General features: G+C 40.3%; 1 protein-coding gene across 4 annotated transcripts in view; it reads left to right on the forward strand.

Annotated features, from left to right (window-relative positions):
* The window catches only part of Gas2 (growth arrest specific 2), a 146963-nt gene that overhangs the window by 75966 nt on the left and 44136 nt on the right, over positions 1-26861 (forward strand). For all 4 annotated transcript variants that reach the window (XM_036187928.1, XM_036187946.1, XM_036187937.1 and 1 more), the window contains 4 exons: positions 976-1117; positions 11370-11433; positions 17749-17890; positions 24818-24925. In XM_036187928.1, the coding sequence (XP_036043821.1) occupies positions 976-1117; positions 11370-11433; positions 17749-17890; positions 24818-24925 (456 nt within the window). The remainder of the gene's footprint in view (positions 1-975; positions 1118-11369; positions 11434-17748; positions 17891-24817; positions 24926-26861) is intronic.

Here is a 26861-nt window from a genome sequence, read left to right on the forward strand (position 1 = left end):
AAACCCACTGCACATTGCTTATTCTGTGAATATAGGACATGCCTGTCTCTGAGTCTGAATGACAAAATATTCTTCCTGGATCTTTGTGCTCTTTCAGCAAGGTCCCAAGTAACTCACATCTACCAAATGTGGGACTTGAATTCTAACGTCACATGAATTCCTTGGCTTTGTGTGGTGTTTGGAAACTGGTTCTGCTCTGTAAGAGAAAAAGCCTGTAGCACTTGCTGAAGTGCCAAGCAACAGCTCTCGGCTATGATTTCTGGGGAAAATGTTCGCAGGATTGTCTCTTTCCTTCACAAACATTCATATCCTAAGCATTGCCTTTCAAGTTAAAAGTGATGTGACATAGAATGTAAATAGTACCTTTGGAGGTAAAAATGGGAGTTCAGACATGAATTATTTCTATATGGTCATGCTACATTATCTGTCTAAAAGATAGGAGCCTGGAAGGATTTCTACAGATCGTTATCGTGTTATCATTAAAGACTTTAAATGTATCTTCTTGATACCAGTGTGGTGAGATGTGAGGTAGAGATCTCTTCTGCTGCCTGTTCGTTTCAGTTCATGGAAACTTTCTGTGTTTTGTGAACTTGATGCTGTATCTGCATTCATCATATTTGTAATATTGATGTGTAAAATACATTTTACACATGTTGTGAAGAAAACTGATAGATTATTTAGTTGAAACAAAACCCAAAATTAATCTCATAAGGAAAAGAAAAATCAGTGCATTAGGGAAAGGCCTCCTGTGCATTTACAGTGAGTGTTCCTGAAATGAGGGTGTGTGTGAGCTGCACAGCCTTCCTGTCTCCTGAGTTTTCATAATAGTGCACCTTTTTCTTTGTTTTTCACAAGCGTGTTTATCAGCGTGAGATAAATTCCAAGGCATTTTGTTGAAAGTGTAAGTGCATTTTTAATGTGTCTGCAATGACTTTGCCCAGCATCCCATCAGACTGAGGTTTCTTTCTTTTCCAGACTCTGCCACTGAAGAAGATTCCCTGCAAAGCCAGTGCACCCTCCGGCTCCTTCTTTGCCCGAGACAACACAGCCAATTTCTTATCCTGGTGCCGAGACTTGGGGGTGGACGAAACATGCCTTTTTGAATCCGAAGGCCTTGGTATGTATTTCTCTGAAGACTTCCGTGGACAGGGTACTTTCACTGCTTTTCTCCTAGTGTATCTGCCTACAGATTTTGTGTGCTGTTATTTTTCAGATTATTTTAAAGAGTCGGGAGTAAACTGAAGCCTTGCAGTTGTAATTTTAGCAAGTCGAGGTAGAAAATACACCTGCCACCTTACTCTTGGTCACCCGGCTGACAACATGCAGGAGGAGGAATGGCTTTTCGAAGCAGGGCTGAGTGTTTGCGCTCCACCACAGAGAGCTCGTGTGCCACCCGTGGAGGGTGGAAACTTCACTTCTTTCTTTGTTGGGACTGCAGTTTACCAGTCTATGTATTTGACTGTTTTTAGGGTTGAAAGTCAGGTGTGCATGGGCTGTTGAAGTAACTGCAGAGGACAGACACCTCGGTGAAATACCTTCCCAGATCGCTGTTTCCTGGCAGTTTTTCCTCTATTCAATTTTGACAATTGTATTTCCAGACCACACAATGAGATTTGTAATTTCTTGGAAGGAAACATGCAGTATATTTAACTAGTAAGTGTTTCCATACTGCCTAACACTCTGGGATTAAATGTCCAAACTTACTGCAGAAGTCTCCCTCCAATGTAATTCTAACGTGAAGAATATTGGAACTAAATCACTCTCAGTGAAATGGAGCAAAGTCAAGAATAGAGACTTCTAATAGAAAAAAAAAAAGCTTTGGTTTCTGTCTAAGGCTCTAAAAATCAATTTACAAAATCACATAATACCAAATATTACCATTAAGTAAGCCAAGCATCCTTTGGAGAATGTGTACTTAAACAATTAAAAGAGCCTTTGTCCCTGAGCCGTGCATAACAGTATTTCTCTGCTAAACCAGCAAACTCATGGTTACAGTGGGGACTTGACATTTCATAGGCTAAGGCCATTGTACCTGTTCTGAGATGAGGGGATAAAATGTGAGAAAGGGCCATTAAGTGTCTGGGAATTTCCTCAGCAGAGAAGAGACCAATGTCAGTTCAGTCTACATTTACAAGAAAAAGGACGAATCAGAATAGTTACACAGTAGTGTGGCACACACAGAAGTGTGTCCCTGAAGGCTAACTGAACATGTGGGCTTTGATTATTGTTGGTGTCAGGTGTGAACTTCTGCTGACGATAACTCCCCTTCAGCCCAGTTCAGTGTCCCAGAGAGATTTAGCTTTTAAGCATGTCAGGTTATGTAGTGGAGAATTGTAAGAAGGAATTGAAGAAGAGTGATTTGAAAACAAACATAACGTCTAGCAATGCCTCTCCGTAGAGCTGCAGTCAGTCAAGTGTCCGTCATGAAGAGGGCATCCTGTGTCTCATGCGTGTGGAGACAGTTAACATCATGTTTTCAATTATGAGGTGACCCCCCCCCCAAATTGGCAATGGATGGCCACACAGGAAAAACTGCTTTAGCTCTGCATTAATTCATGCATTGTTTATTGTACAGATTTTCATTCAAGAGGCATTTTTCACTTATCAGTAAAAACAACAAATGGGTTACAAATAGCTCTGCATATTGCTGTGGCCTTGACTGGTTTTCTGAGTCAGAGTCATTTTGTTGCTGCCTAGACTAACAGCTTTCAGTGGAATCAAGCAGGAGTCAATGTGGTGCCAGATTCCTCCCGGAAATACCACTGCAATTCACATTTGTAGTGTATCTTTATGCTCTGAAAAACCCACTTCGGTCATAAATAATACATTTTTATCCTCAAAGTGTAGGCATGGTGTGTAACTGCACAGTTACGTAAAGAAAACTTAGACAGCCTGCATCTTCCTTTTTACAAAACCATGTGGCATTATGGAAAGAGAGTTTGTGAAAAATTATATATAAATAAATATTACATATTCTGTTACTTAAACATTTGATTTTGATTATCTTTTGTATCTTAGCTTATGACTTTCAATTAAAAGGTATTTAAATGTCTACCAAGGTTCACTAAATCCAAGTTTCAAGCCTTTTAACATTTAAAAATTATTTTTAAGATCAGTACCAAACTAAGTCAGATAATCAGGCTTTCTCTTTTGTTGCTCAATTAAAAAGACATTTGAAATTTCTGGGGCTCAGAGCAAGTATAAGGAGATGTGTCATAGGCCCAGGGGACTCAGTAAAAAAGGGTCAATATCATACATTGGTTTAGGATTAGCTGGAGAAAGGAAACAGCTGGGCCCGTGGATATTAATGACAATAAAGAGGAAGGACAAAGAGAAATCTCATTTCCTGGAGGGGCCTTTCTCCCTGGGCATTTTTATTATTGTTGTTATTCACTGTTGAGGATGCAGCAGAGCCGCGCTGCTGGCCTTGGCCTTGGCCTTTTCCACAATAGTGCTGTGTGCTCTGCTTGAAGTCTTTCATGCTTCACTTTTGAAAGGGAATTTAGGGCAAGGTTTTTTCTTTTTCCTTTTTCTGCTCTACCTCAAGATTTCGTTTCAGCAGTGCACGATGAAGAACATCCTTTGTGCCCCAGTGTTTTGAAGACAAAGCAAAATGCAAAGATGCCCTGATGAAGGGGAGAATGTGTCCGAGAGACTGATAAACTAGATCGCGGCGGCGCTGCCTGTGTGAAGAGGCTTCTGTTCATGCTGCTCAGAGGTCTGAGCCTGTAGAGAAAAACCCTCCTTATCTGGGTGGTAACCTGTAGTTGCTCTGTGCAGCGGCAGTGCTGTGTGCAGTTATTTGTCAGAGTTTTCCACTGTTCCTAGCTGACTCAGTCTCTTATCTTTCCACGACAGCAAATGTCAAGAAATCTCCATGGGTGTGTGGCGGGGGACGTGGGGGCGGGGGAGACAGGGAGAGCAGCAGCTGCCAGTTCCAGAGGTCGTTCATGTTGGTTGCTTTTCTGGTTCTTTGACAACAACGTTGTATGCAGCACACAGTACAGACAGGGTATGACCTGTAGGTCATTGTGTTTGTTTGTTTTTCTTTTTTCCTTCTTCAAACACAGACTTAGGTTATGTAACTCAAACTGGCTTTGAATTTGCTTTGTAGCTGAGGATGACCTTGAACTCTTGATCCCCTGTCTCTGCCTCCCAAACACTGGCATTATACATAAGAGCCATCACACTTGGCCTACTTTAACTCTGAATGATAATTTTCTTCTGTAAATGTCACTTTTAGGTAATAAGATAACTGTACTCAAATGTTGCTTCAAAAATGAGAAACAGGGACAAAGGTCTGAGATATCAAAGTCATATTCTTGAGACCATGTAAGGAATGGGGACGTAAGGCCCAAGGCGAACATTAGACATGGTAAGATCTGTTTATAACAAAGAAGGTCACATTCAGATCATGGCAGAAGAATGGAGAGTAATTGGGTTGTAAGTGATATGGTCTTCACTTACTCACAAGCCAGGCAGGAAACAGTTACAGCTTGTGGTTGGAAACATGGAGGACCTGCTTGATGTATCTTAAGAAGAAATTACAGCAGTTTACATAGAGGGTCACTTACTGACATTTCATACATCCACATACTATTAAAGCCTGTTCACTCTGAGGCTGTGCAGGGTCCAGGTGGCTGAGAACTGCATGGAACTGTAGCACAGAAGCCTGTGTTTCTGCATCCTCAGTGGAGCTCCAGCTCTGATTGTCTCCATGTGATACCTACCCTGACCCTGCTGATTCACCCATGTTGATATTAGCCTTCCTGGAATGCCTTCTCAGTGTTTATAATTGTGCTTTACATGAAAATTGAAGGCTATGGATATTTTCTTGAATTTAAAAGTTCACTGTTCATCAACTCAGGATCAGAATAATTCCCCATTTGTCATTTTAGTGGACTTTATCATGGAGTAACAAAACACAGTTTAGAACACAAAAGGTGTGAAAATATTTGTTGTTGTTTTTTTTTTTTTACTTCAAGGAGATATATAAAGATTAGTAGACTGTATTTGTCAATAATCCTTGAATTAGCAATCAATGAATTTTCAAATGTCAATTTGGATATTTTAACCACCTTTAAGATAACACCAGTTATTTTTATGTGACTCATTTTGTCATTTAATTAATGTCAGAAATATATGACTTATCCCCAGTTTAAAATGTTTTAAGTTATGTCATAAAATTGATGCTCTTATGTGATTGTTCTAAGGTTTTACAAGTGTAATTCATTTCTTTAATACTCTTTATAAGGAGTACCTGCAACCCACAGTAGCAAACTGGTTTAGAATATGTCAACTTTATTTTTACAGACTTGTTTGATTATTTCTGTACACCTTTTTGTTATCTGGGTGATGGAGGGAGATTGGGGGACTCTGAAAGCACACATTTTGCTTGCCATACTGTGTCAATATCAACATGTTGTTGGCTGCTTGTAGGACCTGGAGTGCAGTGACTGCTCATCTGTTTCTCAGAGAGAGAATCTGCCCACCGAGAGACGGGTTTGCTGCCTGCTGTGTGGCATGCACCGTGTGACTCCTGTGACCATCCCTCTTTAACTCTGGTTGCCCGTGTCTTTGCTCGCTGTGTGCCTTCTGTTCTTCCCATGCGCCACTGTGACTAGCAGGGCCTCATACACATTGTTTCTGTAGCAAACCTGTGGCCTCACTAAAGTGAACTGGACCCTGAGGAGTCCAAGACTAACATCCGCCCTACACTGCCTGCCCTGCGTGGTCACTGGCTGCATCAGAAAAATACTTGATGCCTGCTTTCCTTGTGTGGTGCGCCCTCCCCTCCAGTCCTTGTGTTTGTTGTTGTATTGTTGAGAACTGTAAGAATGTGTCTGGGTTAAGTCAAACCAATATTCATATTTGCTAGTTATTAGTGTTAGCGCAGGATAGCAATTCCAGGGGACTTAGTTAGCTCCAGGTTGTTTATTTTAATTTTACTTTTCCTCTAGGTTCATTTTAATTTAGATTTCTTTTAGAAATTTCTTTTATTAAAAAGAAAACCATTTTAGCATTTTAATGCATGCTTTTATTTCATTGTGTTTTGTTTGTTTTTCTTCTTTTTCTCTCTTTCTTGAGAATGGTCTCAAGTAGTCCAAGCCAACCTGGCAGAACTCCTTATGTAGCTGAGGATGATTTGAATTCCTAACTCTAAGTTCTGGGACCTCAGCCATGTACCACCAACCCCAAGTCAGCTTGTACTTGAATTCATGCATCCCTTTTTAGAATGAGCTGATTGCACAGTGCCTAGGAAAATGTCCAGGATAATAATATTGAGTTTATGGAGATGGTTGAGTTGCTTGCTGGGTAGCAGTTTTCAGGGGCTTAAGAGAATCTAAGTTGACTTAAAGGACAGTGGGCAACTCGGTAGCTTTTCCAGGGTGGGGTCTGCATTGGCCCAGGTTTGATGCTCATCAAGGGCAACTAAGCACAGCACAGATGTTACCCTCTGTCCTCTGCCAGTCGATGCCATGGCACAAACAAAAGCCTGTGACAGGGAGAATTAAATCATTTCTTACTCCATGTTACTACTGCTAAGCAGCCAATCCAAGTTTCAAATTCTGCTTTATTCACCTCCAAATACTATATCCCCTTATAGAAATGAATAATTTGAATAAGCTTGTAAAGTTGTATAGGATTAATTTAAGTTAAAGGAAAGTAAATAAATGTAAATAAGACCAACTTAGCTACCCAGATCACCATTCCGAGGACTGTGTGCTGGGAAAGAAAACCTGTGTTCCAGCGCATTTCTTCACCCAGCTTCACTGCATTCCTTCCATCCTATAGGCTTCCAGCAGACATGTCACTCATCCCCTGCAAAGTGTGAGGAAGAATAGATGGTGACCAGTAAGGGTGGGATGTTCCAGAAACCTCTGGACCCCATCTCACTATCAAGGAACTGACACTAGCGTTGATCTGAGCCCTGTGATTCCTTTAGAAGGAAGAGGAAGTAGGAGACACAGCAGCTGGTTCATTGGGCCCTCAGCAGCCTTGTGTAGAGAGCCTGCCTTTCTACCTTTCAGTTTACTTCTTCCCCTACCGTCCCCTCTGATTTATTAGGACTTGTTCTCTACTGTGAGATGGGATTCCGCCATAAATTTATAAGATGTTCCTAATTTTAAAACAAAATGCCAATAATATTTTGTTCCAGTTTTTCTTCTTAATAAAAAACTAAGCATTGCCCCCCTAAATACTGTAGCCTTTACTTGTACAAAACCAAGTGCACATCAACTTTCTGCACTTTTCTTTCTTTGTCCATCTGTTAAAGCTTAATATAGGTAGCTAAACTATACATATATGGTCTCGTGTCCTTTGCTCTTGAAGATTCTATGACATTTAAGATCAGGCTCTATTTTTGGGATGAGCAGCATTGTATCTAGGTTACGAACTAAAGTCTCTCATGCTTTTTTCCTTGGGGGCAGGGGAGGGTCTCACTATTACTTAGTTCTTGCTGGCCTGTAGATGACCAGGCTGGCCTTGAACTCACAGAGATGTGCCTGCCTCTGCCTCCTTAGTGCTGGGATTAAAGGTCTGCACAGCCACTCTTGCTTCACATGTATCTTGAGTTGCAGTCTGGGCTGCTTTTCCTAGGGAAGCTCAGTGTTTATTTTTTTTTTCTTCTTAAGGCTTTGAGTATTTTGCTGTAAAAGCCTCTGATGATGCAGCCTTTTCATATAGTAATCACCATCAAAGTGTCAAAGTGAGAGCTGTTTTATTTGTTTTAAAGAGCCCCCCCCCCTCAGAGAAAAGACAGCAAGAAATCCTGCTTTTTCTACCATTAACGCAAAGAAAGGCCGAGATTGTCACCGTGACAGAGTGGTGGGAACCTCTCTGACTATAAATTTCAGTAGGAGTTTCTGGTGAAAAGCTGCTGAGGAAATATGTTTGAAATGGGGAATGCAGGTAACAGGGGAGGAACCCTTAGCTCACACTGCATGCTAAGCTTTCTTAGAGATAGACATACAGTTCATTGGTTCCTAAAACACTCAGCATGCACCTAATATATCCATATCAATTATTGAAAATGGACTCTACTGAATTGTTTTATTCTTAAGAAAATCAATGTCAAGGTGTTTAGGACTTAAACATGACTTCTGTATAAATGTAATTATTACTTAGACTTATAACTGCCAAAAACTGTAATAGCCAAAGTATGTATTATGTATATATATTATTATATTTATATAATATATATATTATATCAACTCATAAAATTAAAAATACTGGTTGTCATAGAATGCTGTAAATTAGCATTTCCCAACCATACTTTAAAAAAAAATTCTAGAATATTTTTTTAACACTGAATGTAATAACTGGTTCACTACAGGGGCACAATAAAATGATCACAGGAACAAACAAAAGTGGATTAATGTTAATTGACTCAAACAAATGAAGATAATCTTCCTAGACAAATAATTAATAACAACAAAAAATGTAATAATGAAGAGGAGAGCTGTCTTCAGTGTTTCTTGTGTGCTAAGTACTATGTGCAACACTGTATTATTTTACTTGGTCACCACAGAGATGTTATGAGATAGGCAATGTTGCTTTTCCTTAGCGAGGTGAGAACTTACAGAATTACTTCCCCATATAACACAGCTAATACCCCTGAGGCCTCACACTCATACCCACACCTTTCAGCGTGGATATACATCCATAGCCCTCTTTCATTCCGTGTGTTCCCTGTAGAGCTGCTGCGGTGTGAAAAGTCAAGGTTGCCTCCTGTGTCTAATACACACACTTATACTACCATCTAAATCCAAGTTTACAGTGGGTGCTGAAAGTGACTTTTTTTTACTTATTAAATAATCATTTACCTAAAAAACTAAATTCATGTCACTTCTAAAAATTGCTAGGCATTTTTGTCCTTTTAGCTTTTTTATCGTAATCATCATCATGAGACTGTTCTAACACATGTGGTGAGACTGCTGCACTGTGCAACTCAACATTCAATGAGGTCCGCAAGTCATTCACTGTGTTTCCTTTGTCTGCTTGTGTTTTTGTTTGTTTGTTCTTGGTTTTGTTTTGTTTTGGGCCATTTTAGGCAGAGTCTAGTCAATATTCAGAAGGCCACTACGACAGAAGACAATAATTTATATCCCTAAAAGTTTGAAGTGATTTTACTATTGCTCTATAAAGGATAATAATTCCATGAAAACTTCAGCTTAAAACCCAGTCTTTCTGTGAAATTCCTCCCAAGAAATGCCATCCTGTGTTACATTAACTTTTAAGTTTGCAGACAAGTTATGGATTTTATTGGCACTCACACATGTGTATCTGACTATCCTTCCCTGTTATCATTGATCCCCTTCTCCCACCCTCCTCAACCATCTCAGAGAGCATTGTTTCCATTAGTCTCTGGGCCAGTTCCATAAAGACGATGATGGGAGCCCTGAACTCACTCCACTTTGTCAACTGATTTCCTTACCTGTCCACATGGAGTCAGCGTTTGAGTGTGACATGCAAAATGTTTTATTTTGACAAGTGAGGAAGAGGTGCATAATGGGGATGCATCCTTCACATCAAATTTCTCACGTTATCCCCATCATTTGACCTCTTCAAAACAAATTTTGTTCTCTGTGTACTATTCCTGTTTTCACACGGGCGCACACCACGTCATCGGAATGCCGAGCTCCTTAAGCATCACGACAGTCATGTCCGGTGTTGCATTTTTAGAGTTAGTCACTGCCTGTGAGTTCACACTTCTGCTGCCGCTGGTATTTTGATGTCGTTTGCCCAGGTTTGATGGAAGATGGGGTATCATCAGGGCTCTATGTCTTCCTTCCCTCACTTTCGTTTGCTCTTGCTCTTGTTATTTTAGTGCCACATTTTAAAAAGCGAGATTCTGAAGAAATTGATGTCTTAGACTGACCTTAGTGTTTTGCTTCTGTCTCTGTGATATCTGTTATTGTTCCGTTTGACACTGCTATTGGCACAACGTCACATTCTCCAAATAACTTCACTGAAGTTGATTGAACATGTTAGGCCTCATGTGGTGGCTGTCATCCTAGCCACAGGCAGCTGGCACATTTGCACTTGGAAGCTGTAATATATTCATTTAAAGACTCTCTATTTAACTAGAAACTATTCAAGGCTCCCCTAGTTATGTTTTGTGACAGTTCTCCATTGGTCAACTAAAACTAACTTTTGCTTATTGGGAATGGGAATATTTTTTTTGTTTCAGGTTTTCTATGATCAATTATGTTTTCAGTAAGCATTTCTGATGAGTTTTTTCTTAAGTTTAAAAGTGGTATTTTTAATTTTAATACTTAATTTGAAGTCCATTTAAGCCAAACGGAATCACAATTTTAATAGTCCAAATACAAATATATTTAATATTCTTATCTACGCCAAACAAATCCTGTTGTTTTCTTTGGACTAAATATTCCTGTTACATAATGAGAGGACACAAGAAATTAGAATATTTAGATTAGGTAAATAGAGAAATAGTGGGATGGAATTGTTATAAAATTCTAGCTCTGTGAGTTAGAGCAAGATTGTTATTTTTATTATCAATATATATTGTTTTAATAGAATAATAACCTTGTGAAGACTTTTCTCCATGAAAAACTTTGTTACATTATTTCTTTTATTCAATGTTGAATATAACATTTTTTAAATGCCCCAATTTTGCTTAGGAAGGTAGAAAAAGCAACATGCACTTTTCTTGTGGGCTCAGAAATGCAAGTATGTATTGTCTGTATTGCTGAACTGCCCAAGCCTAGTCACAGAATATGGATGTATTACTATGTAATACTGTCATATAATACAGAAAGAGAAACTCATGAAGGCTGATGGGCCCTTGTTATACTCACACGTCTTAAGAATCTGGTCAGTGGGTGTGTTTCTTTCTAACGTATCACTTGTTGATTAGGAAGGAACATCAAGTTGGAGGTCCCCTTTGGCATCTGCCTTTATTTGGAGGTGAACAAAGAAGTGTTGTTTATAAATTTTTACCCTAATTAATTCAATTTGATGTAAGAATCAGGAATTTACCCAATACATTCAAAAATTCAATCCTTGCTACATAGTTTTTCGTGTGGTATGTTTAATTTTCTTATATCATGGTTACTGCTACATGTGTATCCAGTATGGACCTACTAATATTAACTAATTGAAGACAATGTTTTTATAGTGAGAGTTCATTGGACCAGTGGGGTTTGGGACACAGGGTAGGTGGAGTTTCAGAAAGTACTTTGCATCTTTAGCTGAGGGTTGGGGATGAGTCTTACAAGTGCCAGAATGAGATGCAGCTCATCTCTGACTGTGAGGGCCACAGGAGGGACATTGACAATCTTGTCACCCATAGGTACTTTCCAGTCTTTTCCATCGTAAAGGCTTCTGTCTGTCTTGTCTTCCAGTTCTGCACAAGCAGCCCCGAGAAGTGTGTCTCTGTTTGCTAGAGCTTGGCCGGATTGCAGCCAGGTAGGTAAGACCTCCTCTATCATGTCAAGGCACAGACACATCTCAACCTCAGGGAACAAAAGCATGCTGACTTCTCATTACTAAAAGTCAAGCTGGATTCGAAGAAACCATTTCACAAGTGGAATTGCTTGGATCGTCTCGAAAGCCATAGTTAAAATTAAACGTACACCTCTAGTATTCTCCATACTGCAGTCATGTGGCCAGGACAGTCTTTGCCTAAGCTGTCATTGATACCTTTTAAGTAAATCCATTTCCTTTCATATCTTGATGGAGCATGGAATGTAATCCTCTGTGCCTTTAAAGCTTATGCATTTATTTTTAGTTATGTTTGTATTGCTTGTCTGTATGTGCACTATGTGCATGTAGGTGTTGAGATCACATGAGCCAGTAAAACAGAGTAAGAGATAGCGATAGGTGAGGTTAGATGGAGAATTTATGTAGAAAATTAGGGGAAAGAAAACACCAAGTTTTTACATTGTAAAACTGTAGCCCATTAACAAACACTGCCAGTGAACATATCCTTTTTTTAATAGTCATAAGTAATCCCCAGGTCTTTAAATCACCATAGCCAATAAATTTTTGGAGAATTATGCAAGATATGGTTTTTTTTTTACTTTATCTCAGTAATTATAGTGAAAAAGATTGATTCAAAATTTTCAATTAAAGTTAATATTACTATATGTTTCCCAACAAGGAAAAAATGAACTATTTGAAGATTTCCCTAGCCCCAAACCACTTCCAGATAACTGTCCTCAGGCTTTGGGTGACACTCAGGGATCTACCTTCTAGACACAGTCCAAGCTTGCATCCATTGGCCAGTCAGAATGCCAAGCCTCTTGGGTTCTGCGGCATCCTTGAACTGGGTAGAAGAGGACATAGGTCAAAGGTAACTGCTACTTACAGAGACAAGCCTCCTCCACTAGCTTTGGACTTACTGCCCAAGCTGGAGGAGTGGACTAGAGAGACAACCTTCTCCCCTAGAAGCAACAGACACTAAGAAAAGGCATAATCAATCCACAGCTACCTCAGAGCTACACAACTAGAAGGAATTCAGAGAATCTAGAAGTTTTATTAAGAAAACACTTTGTGATATAATTATGTGGATAAATATGAGAAAGATGCCAGATTCTACCTTGTGCTGAAACAGTCCAAATGGATTCGTTAGATGTCAAGTTTTAGAATTGAGAGTAACCACAGGAAGACTGCCTCCACGCAGTAGCTGGGGCTGTTACATCCCTCATCTACTGATAGTTATTTTCCTGCTTTAAAAGTTTTATTTCAAAGCTATTTTTCACTAAATGACTACTTAATTCAGAAAGAATTCTAGTTATGGCTACCACACCAAAGGTGAAGCTTGTCCTTCACCAGCTTTAGACCTGACATCAATTACCTTTGACATAGGCATGTAACATTAATGCAGATCTTGGTTAACAAAGAGAATAATTTTTCTCAATTTCAATGTACAATGTCATATGAAGAGTTTCCCCTTTGATATAATTAATTAATTAATTAGTCAATTAGTTTATTTTGAAACTGGGTCCCCTGTAGGCCAGGCTGGCCTCCCACTCTTTGTAGAGTGGAGAGCGACCCTGGTGTCCCACTCTACTTTCCCAGCTCTAGGATCCTAGGCATGTACCCCCACATGAGGAGCACAGGGTGCTGGGGACCCACCCCAGGGCTTTGGCATGTCGAGCAAACACTGTGTGCTGAGCTACATCTAAAGCTCAGCACAGATAGTTAAGGCAGTGGTTATTCTGTACTGCTCTGTACATACCCACATTTTATGACCATGCGTGTGAAGATAAAGGCTGAATTTATTCCAGAAAGTACACCATCGAAGTCAGTATCTCATGGCAGAGTTGACATTAGGATCACCTCGTCATTGCGATATTATAGATTGTATTTCTGTCTCCTTCAGGTGAGTGGGCCTTGTGAAGCAGTATATGCTTTTCAGTACAAAAGAAAATGGGGTAGTGCACTCCTCTTGCTGTTACCTTAAACAATTAAATGGATGCCAGTCAGATAAACTGGTGTTCAAGTAAAAATCCCTATTTGTTTCTAAACACATCTGAGCTATTTGTTTGGTTTTACTGGAGGCTTCTGAAGTAGGATGGCATGAAGGAAAGATGCTCCCCACCCCCCGCTAGTCTCATTTCACATATAAACTCTGTCTCGGGTTTAGATCTAGATTTAAATGCTTGAAGTCACTCCCTCCTCCCTCCCCCCCTCCCAGGGGGGCCACTGCTGGAGATCACACAGATGAGCGCAGCTGAGCAGCTTCAGCCCATGGTATGAATGACTTGCAGAGCACACTCAGAAACCACATTCATCCTCTCCTATAAGGATGCCTTTGATCTTACCAAAATTCCTCAAGTCCCTTGAGTTGTCTGCTGTTTGCACTGAAAGGGGATGCCTTCTTATACTCCACTCTACATGGTACCTGCAGATCTCACATGTATGCTCCTAAAAGCACCACCATTACCAGATAAATGCTTCTGGGAGTGTTCCAGAGCCGCTGTTCTGTTCTTCCACCTGGAGACCCTCAGCAGAACTCATTCAAGAGCTGGAGCCAGTCTGGGCTCTGGGGTGGTGATGGTACTTTTGTTCTCATGGCAAAAGGTTTTAGTTTTTAACTATACAGAGCTGTCATTGTTGGATGTTCAAATTTCTCTGCTAGTGTTCAGAAAAATATACATTTCTGAATGCAAGAAACTTGACATTGACCACACCAACTCAACAAGATCAAAAGATTCTTTTGGCCAATATTTTAGTATTAATTCTACAAAATGAAGAAATAAATGACTATGATTTAAACATCTTTTCAGACTGCAGGATTGAGGTTGTTCATCATGAAAATGACAGCTTCTGAGATGGTAGTGTGGTGGTAAGGGTGGGTGTCAGCAGCACACCACATCATCTCATGACTTTGGGTGCTCCCTTGATCCAGAACAACTTTATAACTATTCAAAGGAAATATTTGAGAACATTTTCTTTAATTTTATTTTCATTCACGGTCTAATAAAGAAAAGTGATCCTGTGTTAAGATCACTACTTGACTCACTTGGAGGACCTGCAAGGACTGCTAGGGGTTTATGTGTCCTTTCCCATGGCTCGGGCATTTTCCACATCTAAATCTAAGTTTACATTGCCTTAAAATAGGGAAAATGGGGCAAAATTATCTGGCAAGAATCTATAAACCATCTGTTACATGCCTTAGACAGAGGGAGTTTCATTAGTCTATAAAATTTGTCCCCCGACCCTACTACAATGGAACACAGATGTCTTTTGTTGGAAAGTACAGTCTACTAAATAGTTTGAATATATTTTCTAGGGCAGGAATGAGTTTGGTAGTGTATTAATTTTGTTAGCTTAATCCCAAATACCACATCCTGTGCCAGAAAAATGAAAGACCCACTCCTATATTCTCCCCATACAATCACCAATCCCAAGACTCCCCAACTTGTTACTTTTTAATGAAATGAAAGTAAGTATCCAGCCTCCCAGTATTTATACTATATCTATATTTCTGGGCTCTGCTGGAATCAGGACTTAGCTTTGGTGAATTCAGCTTTCTTGATGACTCCAGTTGGATCCCTATTGGGGTTGAGAAAAGGAAACCCCCTTACCTCCAAAGTTCTAACACAATATTCTTGGAAAGAAGGGGAAATATTAATTTGTGAAAACCTTATAGAAAGAATGGACTTGTGAAGAGGTATAGAAGTTATCACTGATACTAAACCAAGGTATCGTTTTGAAGAACAGAAAAATGCATTTGATGACTAAGTTGGCTTGCAGGTGCAAGTCTCCATCCTTGAAGATGCGTCATGATTTACAGCCTTCTGACCCCTTCCAACTGACAGGAAGCCAATGAATCATATTCCAGCGTCCATGCCAGTACTGGCTGACTTTACCCTGAGCAGCTTGAAGAACTCAAACGCCATTGTAAGCAGCAATTCTAGGCTCAGTGCCGACTCTCTGTGTCAGTGACACAGCTAGTTTTCAGCTTTCCCAGGTAAAGAATCTCCAAGGAAACATTTTCCATGCATGAGTCTCTTACTAGTTTTATTCAAACCGACCTGTTTGTTTTGTGTTAGACATGAGTTGAACCTGTTACCACTCTAATAGCATATTTGCTATTGTTTTATTTTTAAGACAAAGTGTATTCATCTTATTCTTAGGAGGCAGCCTTCACCCACCTTCAGTTAAAAATGAAATATTTTCCAATCTATTTAACTTACATTTTCAAATATGACGTTTCCACTTATAATTGACACAGAGTTGGCTGTGATCACAGTGTCTTGGATTCCTTCAGGTTTTATATTATTCTCTTGAGCACATTCAACACAGGCAAGATTTATACCTTGATGGAGCTAAGAATCCACAGATGTCTAGAGCAGTTAAGAGTGTGGTCTTCCAAAGTCCCTCTGGCCTGTCAGTAGCAAAGCTGAGGTTGTTGTGAATCAGGTGTGGTGTTCTCTACCACGATAGAGTGTGTAGTGTACCAAGTGTCTTGTAACAATTCATTGATTGTTTTATAAGTACAAAAGGTTAGGAGTATGAAATGTGGTGACTAGATCTTTATAGCAACCATTTTCTCATTATGGAACAGAAATTACTTAATAGATTAGAGGCTGTTGTGACACGTTAAGCTGTTTGTACTGGATTCTTACATAAGCATTGCAGCTCACAAAAGACATGTGATACACAGAACCCTTCTCACTATCCAAATTCTGAGAAAAAAAAGAAAATAAAAAGGGGGGCAGATGAAATATCAAGTGTTTGCTTTATGACTGAAAAGGCCCAAGTTACCAGGCCTACTGAGTGCCTATGACTGAACTCTAGAATCAGGCCATCAGCAAGGATAAAGCAGTTTGGGACTTGCGTCCTTCTTCCTAGAGGTGTAAACCAAGTCAAGCCTGATCAACATAAAATGTCCTTTCATCTCCAAGGAAAGAGTGGGTAATGAGCCAAGAGGCCAGGAACTGACCCAACTGGACCCCCTTTGTCAGAACAAAGCATCACCAGGAGGAAAACTGCCTCCCTAGAAATTTGCACTGCACTTGGGTGCAATGGCATCTGTTAAAGAAATGGAGTCCAGCAGGAGGACACACACAAGGTTTCCACTGGCTGCTGAATTGACACAGTGCTCAACCAAAAGTAGTAAGCACAGTGTCAGCATTTTGTCCCTGCCCATAGACTATTTGAATCATATCTCATCTACAACCTACTGTTTGGTTTCTCTTGTTTTGTCTAGAGATAAGGTCTCTCCAACTAGTCTAGACTGGCCACAAACTTAACGTCTTCATGCTTCTGTCTCCCAAGTGCTGGGATCACAGGTGTGTGCTTCCACACTTGGTTCACAACCACCTTTTAATCACCAAGTGGTATTTTCTATCCTTTATAATAAATAATCATCTGATCAGAAAGTGTAGACAAACTGACAACAGAAGCCCGTATTTGAGACTCGGTCTTCTGCAGACATTCATCTTTCCATTAATAAGTGTATGCCTAGATTATTTTCTAAATACCTCATAGTTGTCAAGTTCTAGAATTATCTTTGTGGTATCTCCTACTAAGCACAGTTGATAGGAACCTATAAAACTCAGTACATCTTTAAGTTTTAGTTAAGGAAAATCTGATTGTAGGAGATACAATGATGACATCCACAATCATGTTCTCTCTTGCCCATCCATCCCTCCTCCTCTATCTCCAAGTCTCCTGAGCATGTGCAGTTTTCAGACCTTTTATATATTGTTGTTCTGAGTTCTTCTTGTGTCCTCTCCCTGTACTAATGCTTGTGCTTTCATTGTGCTGTTCTGTGGGGCTTAGCTTGTGCTATGGTGCAACCATAAGCATTGTTCCCACTGTGTAAGAACTGAGCAGCTCATAATGAATCTCTCTTGTAGAATCAGTTACTTCTTTTTCTTAATAGTGTTCTGATATTTTAATTTTGATATCAACCCTCTGTTTTATCATTAACAAACATATTTTAAGTAAGACTTTCATTATAGTACTAATATTGTCAATTCTATTACAGAAAAAGTTCAAGATAAATTCCCTGTGGGTATTCATGTTGCTGAGACAGAAACATTGAGTATGTTTGCATCATGTACCTCCATGCATATGCACTCACACACAGCAGTTACATGTTTTTTCACCTGCTCCAAGAATTCACAAATGCTAATCCCATTTCAGTGTCAGCGAGTTCATGCCATTGTGAAAAGGCAATAGTTTATGGAACTCAAAATCCCAGATATTGGACGGCTGTTATATTGCTGTAATGTGTGTGTGATAACAGTGTCATGTTCTTGAAAGGTATGGTGTGGAGCCTCCTGGTCTGATAAAGCTGGAAAAAGAAATTGAACAAGAAGAGACACTTTCTGCCCCGTCTCCTTCGCCTTCTCCTTCATCCAAGTCTTCAGGAAAGAAGAGTACTGGGAACCTACTGGATGATGCCGTGAGTGGAGTTTACAAGTCTTAACAGCAGGGTTTTTTTTTCCCAACTATAAAACCTACCCTTCCTTCTCAGATCTTTCTGACCTTACTGCATTTCAGCTCCTTTGAATTCACTTTAACTCCAACAAGAAAATCTATGCTCCTACAGCTCATCCTGAAACTCGAAGCCAAACCAGTGGTTTGAAATAAAGTGCCACTTAATTTCATTGAACAGTACCTGAAATCCTAGGAAATGAGTCAACTCCTTGAAAATGGTTTTTGAAAACACTTAAACCTGTTGTTATTCATTCCCAATTCCTCCTTTCGTGGAGATAAACCTGAAGCCCAGAGTCTTGAGGATTGTTGAGGAAGGGGGCACAGCCTCTGACAGAAAGATGACTGCACTTTATCGATCGCCTGGTGTTGTCCAGAGTTGACCATCTCTTCCCAGAGCTCTTAATTCTGAGAGAAAGGTTGCTTGTGGAGGGGTGGAAATGGGAAGTTTCATGTTGCTCAGAGGAGAGTAGCTTAGGGTCCATCAGTGTTTATCTGCTCTGCAGTCCTCTAGGCACACGCTATTAGTGATTAGGACATAGCCATGACATCCTTATTGTAAGGATAAGCAGTTTCTAGGGATATTAAGCAATCCTTGCTCATGAGAATGGTATATTGGACAGTTACTCCCATGTGCTATAATGCTCATATCTTAAATGCATGAAGACATTAATAAACAAGAGGAACCGTGAATTGTCTTGATGTTATTTATGCAAAGTTTACATTTATGGATTATAATTGCCTGCAAACTTACAGGACACAAGAGTGTGAGAGGCATAAGACTGAAGTATGTCTTGCCAGAGCAAGCTAAGCCCTTGGAAGACTACCAGAAATCTTGATGCCAGCTGTTGATAGGATGCCAGCTGCCAGGTCTGCAGGCCTTCCTCTCTAGGGTCTAAGCTGAGAAAGAGTGGGAAGGTGGCTGATGAGCGCTTTCAGATGCAGGAAAAGACATGCCCCCCGACTTTTGCTTTTCTCCACATGACAGATTTTTAAAAGCAGAAACTTAACAACTAACTGCCCGAGCAGCTGTGAGTCCCCACAAAGGCAGCAAACTTAAGCTTGGCCCACCAAGGTGTCTCATACAGTACATTTTAATCTAATTTCTTTTTGGTAGCTGCTCACTCTACTCAGAATGTACAAATAGCCAGGGAGCTTTCATACCACAGGAAGGTGTTTTGGAATCCTTTTAGGATCAGTCACATGCCTTGCTCCTCATTAAGCTTCATTTTCAAACTTTTTAAGGTAATTGGATGATATTGTATAATATTAAAGACATGCTGTTTATTTGTTGAGAGTAATTTTTCTGTAGTGTGTTATGCTTTTTCTTTAGACTTAGTGTGAGTTCAGTCTTCTTACAAATGTGTCTCTGGGCTGCCATACCCATTCTTACTCCTTCTCCTCTCTGCTGTGACATCTACTAACATTCTCTCCTCCCTATACTATAGTGCCAGGCCTGAAGAGTGTCTGGCTAGTGTTATCTTTACTTCCTAATTCCTCAGCATGGGGGACCTCTCAGCTCTTTTTATGAGGTCCATGGCTATTTTTACAGTAGCTTTGTTTTACCACTAGATTCTTGAAATTCCTCCATGCCAGTACCCCTGCAGCCAACATGCTGTGACAGAATAATGTAAGTGTGGTTCAGTTAGAATTATTGTAGGCTCCTCTAGGATCCACCTGAAGCCCTGCCCAACTGACGCCTCATGTGTGTCCTTGTTATGGCCCAGTGTGTTTTCCAGCTCTTTTGTCCTTTGAAGCGCCTCGTTCATGTTTCAGTAGCAGTTGTTAGTTCTTCAGCATATTTCTTGAGACTTTTCTTTTAAATGCATATTTTCATATTTAGTTTGTGTTACCTTCCATTGTGTGCATGTGTACCTGTGGGGTGCTTGTATGTGCACATGTGTGTTCATGCTTGCAGAGGCTAGTGGAGGCCTAGTTACTTTTGTTAGCTCTTTACCTTCTTTTTGTAAATTATTATACAGGACCTCTCACTAAAGCTGGAGCTCAATGTTTTAGGCCAACTAGCTGGCCAGAGAGCTGTAAGGATCATTCCATCTCCATTCCCACCCAGTTTCTGACACGTGCTGGCCTTTTTTGACATGTCTGTTGAGAATCCAAATTCAGGTTTTCATATCTGCATGGCAAGCATTTTACCCACAGAGCCATTTCCTCAGCCCACACGTGAAGATTTTTCTTGGCATTTCTCACCAATGTTGCAGCTTACTTATTGTGGTCTGAAGTATTTGTAAGTATGCAATGAGGCAGTTGTCAATGAGGCCTAAACATTCATTCCTCTCAAGACTCAGTCTAATTTTCACAATCAAGTATGGTGCTTTATTAGTCTACATCTACCCAGCTCCCTGGTACAGCCACTCAGTGAGAAGTCTCCTCTCTGTCCTCTGTATTCGATCATGTCTTCTGAAACATCTGCTCTAAGTGCTCTTCTGTCCTGTTGTAGATGAAATAGGTGCTGCCATTTGGGATCATGTGTCAGAACCAGGGCAAAGGAGCAACAACTCTCCCGTTTCTTCACCGGCTTGTCTCAGGGCTAGCCAGTCTTAATCTTTGGGAAGTGGAGAAATAGGAAAAGAACCCCCCCCCCCCCCACACACACACACACACACGGTGTAGAGTAACTCAGAGGGATTTGAGGCTATTTTATCAATATTCTAACTCAGAACAAAAGGACAGTAGTCTAGAGACCTAAGACTATCTGTTTAATGAAGGAATGTGCATTGGAGGACACATTTAATGTGCTAAGTGGACACAACTGCCTCTTACCAGTGAGAACGCTTGTGTCCCATAAATATGACTAGCATTTCTCAAGGAATGCTTGAAGAAATACAACCACTACAATACCCTGGGGGGCGGGGGGAGATTAGGTTAGTATAAGAAATTCAAAGCAGTGCTGTTTCTACCTGGCATTCAGAGAGTTTGCCAACATCACACAGACTCTGCTGAGCTCCCTTAAAAGAACTAGTTGACTTGGAATTTCTCAAATATACTAGAACATAAACCTTTTTGTGATAGTTTCCTCCATTCTTCAGTCTTGTAAACTACATTGAATTCTTTGCATTGTGTTTAAGTGATGGTTTTTCACTGAAGTATTTTATCTCAGAGACAGTGAGACAGAAGGAAAAGTAATTTGAATCTCATTAATGGTTTAAATCAGATCCCTTTTATCTAAGGTAAAAAGGAAATAGTTACCATTACAACCATCTCATCATACACCATACACATGTAGCCATTTGGAACTGAACTTGATGTTAACTCAATAAAAGTACTGAGGGAAGGAATTTAAAAGAGAGATAATTCTCTAAGTTTCTGTGTGTAAATAGCACTGGGCTGTTTCATACAAAGTTATTGCACGCTCCCCGCTCCCATAACAAAAGAAAGATGAGGGCACAGAAGAGTAAAGGAAAGAAGCCAAGGAAACAGGAACAGAGGAGACTGAGAGAGAAAGGGAAGCCTGCCAAGATGATCATATTCCAGCGGAGGACTTCAGAAAGAGCCGGGACTGAAACCACCTTTGTTTGCTCACATTCTCTTGTCTGATTCTTAGGGGAACTGCAGGGGAATAGGCGACCTTTTCTGTGGACAATACCACCCCCTTTCCTTAATCAAGATCTCACAGAGGAAACACAGTGGTGTCCATTGGGATCGCTTTATTCCCCATGTCCTGATGGAGAGATCCAGCTGTGATAGGCCCGGGGTTGGCCTGAGTGCTCCTCTTTACCTTCCCTTGTCTTAAGCTCGCTCTCACAGGGAGTTGAATGCAGTTCTAAGAAATGGCTCTTACTGTCTCCCTCCCTTCTCTTCATCAGCTTCCTCAGTCTGGGGATGAAAGATAGTGGAATTCTGAGTAACCAGGCCCCTCTTGAAATCACATTTCAGTCCCAAACTGGCTGGGTCCCTAGCCAAGAACAGAGCACCTGGCAGAGAGAATTACCTCCTGGTAATGTAAGAAGAGGGCTGCCATCGTTGACCATTAACTTAACAATGTGTCTTCAATGCCCCTGGTCTGGCCTTTTCCCTTTTATTTTTTCCTCTGCCCCTGACATAAATGAAAAAAGGAAAACAAGACCTTGGTTTACAAACAAACAAACAAACAAACAAGTCTATTTCTGTAGTGAGGAAGGCATGAGGAAAGGGCAGGCCACTTGAGAAAATGTTCCTGGTGCTAATTTGACGCTAATAGGATCTGTATTTTTTCTGAGGATCCTGCAAGATGGAGATGTTGCCCACACAGACTCAAGAATTCCTTTGTCAGTAGAAAATTTGCCCAGTGAGTTTTGATGCCTTACGCTGCGAGTTTTGATGCTCTCTGGTCTCCTAGGTGACAAAGATCTCATCCCTGTTTCCTAGCTCCTTTATGTTACCCTCACTCTTTTTTTCAAAGTCCCTGTAGTAGTGGTAAGGATGCTATATGTATATGGACATTTTACAAACATCTGTAGAAAGAAATACACACAGATAACACTAAAAATAGTGCATAGGTGCATTCCAGACCCTTGACCTCATGGCTAGTTCCGAATGCGAATCTGTTCTGTAAGGAATTGCTTCACTATTTCCCGTCATTTAGGTCACTTGCTTTAACATTACCATAACAAGATGGCAAAAGCTCATATTTCAAATCCATGGCCTGATTACTAACTGAATGATAAATGTTCTCTCACTCTTCAGTAAAAGTCATCTTTAAGGCTGTCCGGATCAAAGCCTCCTCAGCTCCAGTGATTTCCCTGTATCTCCTGTGAAGATCCACTCCATTATTAGTATGATTATGTATGTGTCCAGTGTCCATCTGTTGAACTCTTTTCTATTCCATTAGGGTGTTAGGCTTTATGTCTAGGGTTTAAGATGAGATAAAATATTATCTTAGCCTTTGGGGAACTAAACCCATCAAGGAGATACTAAGGTTAACCACTATTGATTCACTAGGCTCCTGTCACAGTAATGACTCAGAATGTTAGGCTTGTGTTTTTGGAAAAATTTAGGATGGAAGAAGAGACTGATGGACATGTATGTCCTGAGTTAGTTCTTTCACTTTCAAGATAGTGTTATTTTGTTTGTGTCATTGAGACAGTTTGCTTGTTCTTAAGATAATTTTTTCCTTGCTTTCCTCTACCATTCCTGGTTTTTACTCTGGTGTCTTTTGCTTTCATACTTCTGGAATCTTCCATACCCTAACAAAACCATTGTATAGTTCTTTTGTAACAAAAATTAAGGGAGTTCATAAATTACTTTCCCTATAGTTTTTGCTTGGTAAAAGAGTGATTGAATTCCAGTCATTATATCATTAAAAATAATGTTTGAGGTCTTGAGTGATAGCCTAGGGTTGAGAATGCTTACTGTTGATGCATGAAGACCCTCATAAAAGTAAGACCTGGTCACACTGTCCTGTAACCTCAGTGCTATGGGGGTGGAGACAAGAGGATCTCTGGAGAGCATGCTAGTCACTAGGTCCACTAGTTTCCCTAGTTCAGTGACAGACTCAGTCTCAAGGGACTACACACACACACACACACACACACACACACACACACACACACACACCAAACATATGTGTGCATACACCATACACTGACATAAACAGAGTAAATGAATAAGTAAATGAACAATGGCTGGATTTCTTGGTGACCACTGTAAGTATCCTAACTTTCTTATCTGTTGAATTAATTTTATCTTTACAACATGGTAGCTACTAACAGCTGATTATAGTTCAAGGAAATTATGGTTGAAGTATTTGACATTGAACATATGAGATATTTGGGTTACTCTGGATTGTCTGAAAAATCTTTCTCATTTAAAAACATTCTAGAAGTTGCATGGATTATGAAACAAGTGAATTTTATAGCAATATTCTTAAGATTTTCAGTGTTTGTGCATACTCATTAGAACTCCAAAGGAACATTAATCAGAGTCGTGTTTTAATTACTCATTTTAAATGTCAGCTAATGTAATATTTGATAACTAAGATGGGATATAATGCTGATGATTCTGAGTAATCTGGTGGTAAAATTTCAGGGGAAAATCTTAGAGTTTCAAACAAAACAAAGAAGAGTTTCCAAAAAAATTGTTTTTCATTTATTTCAAACCTAAATAGATTAGTGGAATGGGATTGTATTGAAGAAACATTCTGTGTCACATGAATTTGCCTCAGCTTTCAGTGTAGTTAGCCTATGCACACTTTATTTTACCATTCAGTGCCTTTGTTGTGTGGACCCCACACACGTGGTTTTTCTGGCTGTCCAGCTCATGGCTGCTGTCATGGCAGCTAATCTCATCTGATGCCCTCCCTCCTCACCAGTGTCATCAGCCATACACTCAGACCCTCAGAAGATGCTTCCAGACCCTGGTATTCACACTTCCCCCAGGGACCCTGTCTTAGTTAGGATTTTATTGCTGTGAACAGACACCATGACCACCACAACTCTTATAAAGGAAACATTTAATTGAGGCTGGCTTACAGTTTCAGAGGTTCAGTCCATTATCATCATGACGGGACATGGTGGTATGAAGGCAGACATGGTGTTAGAGGAGGAGCTGAGAGTGCTACATCTTGATCTGCAGTTAGCAGAAGGACTGCCACACTAGGCCTAGCTTGAGCATCTGAGACCTCAAAGCCCACCCCCACAGTGACACACTTCCTCCAACAAGGCCACACCTACTCCAACAAAGCCACACCTCCTGATTGTATCATTCCACATTTAGAGAGCGAGCATTCAAACACGAGTCTATGGGGTCTACTCCTATTCAAACCACCATAGTCCCTGTGCTCACATCATTTCTGATACAGAACAAGTCTACATGATTAACAGTTCGGCCATGTTTGAACTATTGGAGAGGAATCACATGTGATTTTATTGGGGGAAATGAATGTGCTCCTCTATTTCAGGTAAAAAGAATCTCTGAAGACCCTCCCTGCAAGTGCCCAACAAAGTTCTGTGTGGAGCGGCTCTCTCAGGGTCGATATCGCGTGGGGGAGAAGATCCTCTTCATCAGGGTAAAGTCTCTTTCTCCTTCTCATCTTGTCCTACATGAGCAGTTTCTGAACCTGAGTCAGAGCAAATGTCAAGGAATGTGACTGGCCAGGAACGCCCTCTGGTGTCATTGTGGCCGCAGGGTGTGGACCTGTGCAGAGCAGTAGATAGGATAATATGCTGCTGAAGGCTGGGTGAACAGAGCATGTCTTTATATATACAGAGGTATCAGCTCCCACGGAAAAAGCCATTTATGCTTCCTGTATTCATTTCATTTCAGTAGAATGGAATGCAAATGTGCCCTTCCAGGACCTTCTATGTATCATAGTGTGGAAATAAATCATCGCCCTATTGTCTCTGGGCAGCTTTTCAGATTAGTTCAGCATGGGTTTTCCACAAATCTGGATTAGGGACCAATGTGCTGAGACTGAAAAGCCCTGTCTTGGGAACTGGAGATAGAGCACAGTTGGGAAGAGGCTTGCCTTGCATTGTGGGGTCCTGGGTTTGATCCCCAAAACTCCACAAAAATCACCTCATTGCAGTATCCTGGCTTAACAGTGACTAACACTCCCCCCGGGTTAGAAGAGAGAATAGCCCCAACTTAAAATCATCAGTGTCCTTGGGGGCTGACAGGGACTCTGTAAGGGTGAGTTTAAAGCTTTTACTCAGAATCTGCTTTGCTAACAGTCAAGAGAGCTTAGTGTCTCAAAACAAGTGTGTGACATTTGCTAAGGGCAAAAATTCTTCTTTAAAAAAGAAGAAAATATAACTGCATATCTACCCCTAGAAAGCTTCAGTTCAGAAAAGGACTTTTTCTATGTCCTTTTGTGTTCGTCCTGAAGAAAGCACACTTTTTCATTTTTCCTCTGCACCTGGGAAAGCATCCTTGTTGTTACCTCCTTGTAGACGGAAGCATCTTAACGCATGTATCAGGTGAGATCATGGAACACCAGACACCGTTGAGATGACCCATAGGAGACTTTCAGTGTGAAATCTTACTCATTTTAACTTGCAACTGGAATGTTTTAATACAGCAGGCCTCTTTAAGAATCTGCAGCATGGATAAACAAATCTTTATCTTAATTTTATCTTAAACCATGTCAGTCATTTCAGACTTTTACCTAAAATTTCAGGTTAATGTTTACTTGATAAAAACAAATCCAGGTACTTGTGGCTTTTCTGCTTGGGAATGTCAAGCTTGAGACATAAATAGACCAGAGTTAGGGTGATCCCCCTGGGTCAGGGCCTCAGCTGCAGAGGCAGGCATCCAGGCTGCTGTGGTTGCCTTATTCTTTCTTGCAAGGAAAACATGCATTTTTCAAGCTCCGTTGCCTGCTTTCCCATCACCACATTAAATAACAATGCTTCAGAGACTCTATGGATGCATTAACATTTTACCAGGCTGATTGCTCAGTTGAGAAACATCCTCCATTAGAATATGAGACCCCAGTGCCTACAGTCAAAACAAAGGGCCTTATTTAACAGCCTTCCCTTTTTGTGATAGAAATGTTAATACCTTGGACACTGTTTCCTTAGATGTCGCCTAGGATCTACAGGCGAAAGAATCCAGTGTGCATACTTAATTGTGTCTGTCTGATCTTCATGTGTGTTCAATTGTCAGACTTTGGTTTCCATGTTTACAAATGATGTTACATTTTATGGCACCTATCAGGTGAGCTAGTTTTTAACGGTCATTTTTCTTTTCAGGAAACGTTTCCTTCCTGCCAATTTTATTCTATCATTTGTAGAAGAATTCAGGCTTTTATCGTGAATGATAGTATCTCACACTCAGGCAAGCCTGTAAAATCATGAACCACAGAACTGTCTCTCACTGACTGGTAGCAAGGTATAGCATCAAGCTGTTAGGACATGCTTTCAGCAGTTTTTTTGTTTTGTTTTGTTTATCTATCTCTCTATCTCTCTATTTATTTTGTTTTTTGGTTTTTTTTTTTTTTTTTT

The sequence above is a fragment of the Onychomys torridus genome, chromosome 1 (assembly GCF_903995425.1).
Source record: "Onychomys torridus chromosome 1, mOncTor1.1, whole genome shotgun sequence".
Lineage (NCBI taxonomy): Eukaryota > Metazoa > Chordata > Mammalia > Rodentia > Cricetidae > Onychomys > Onychomys torridus.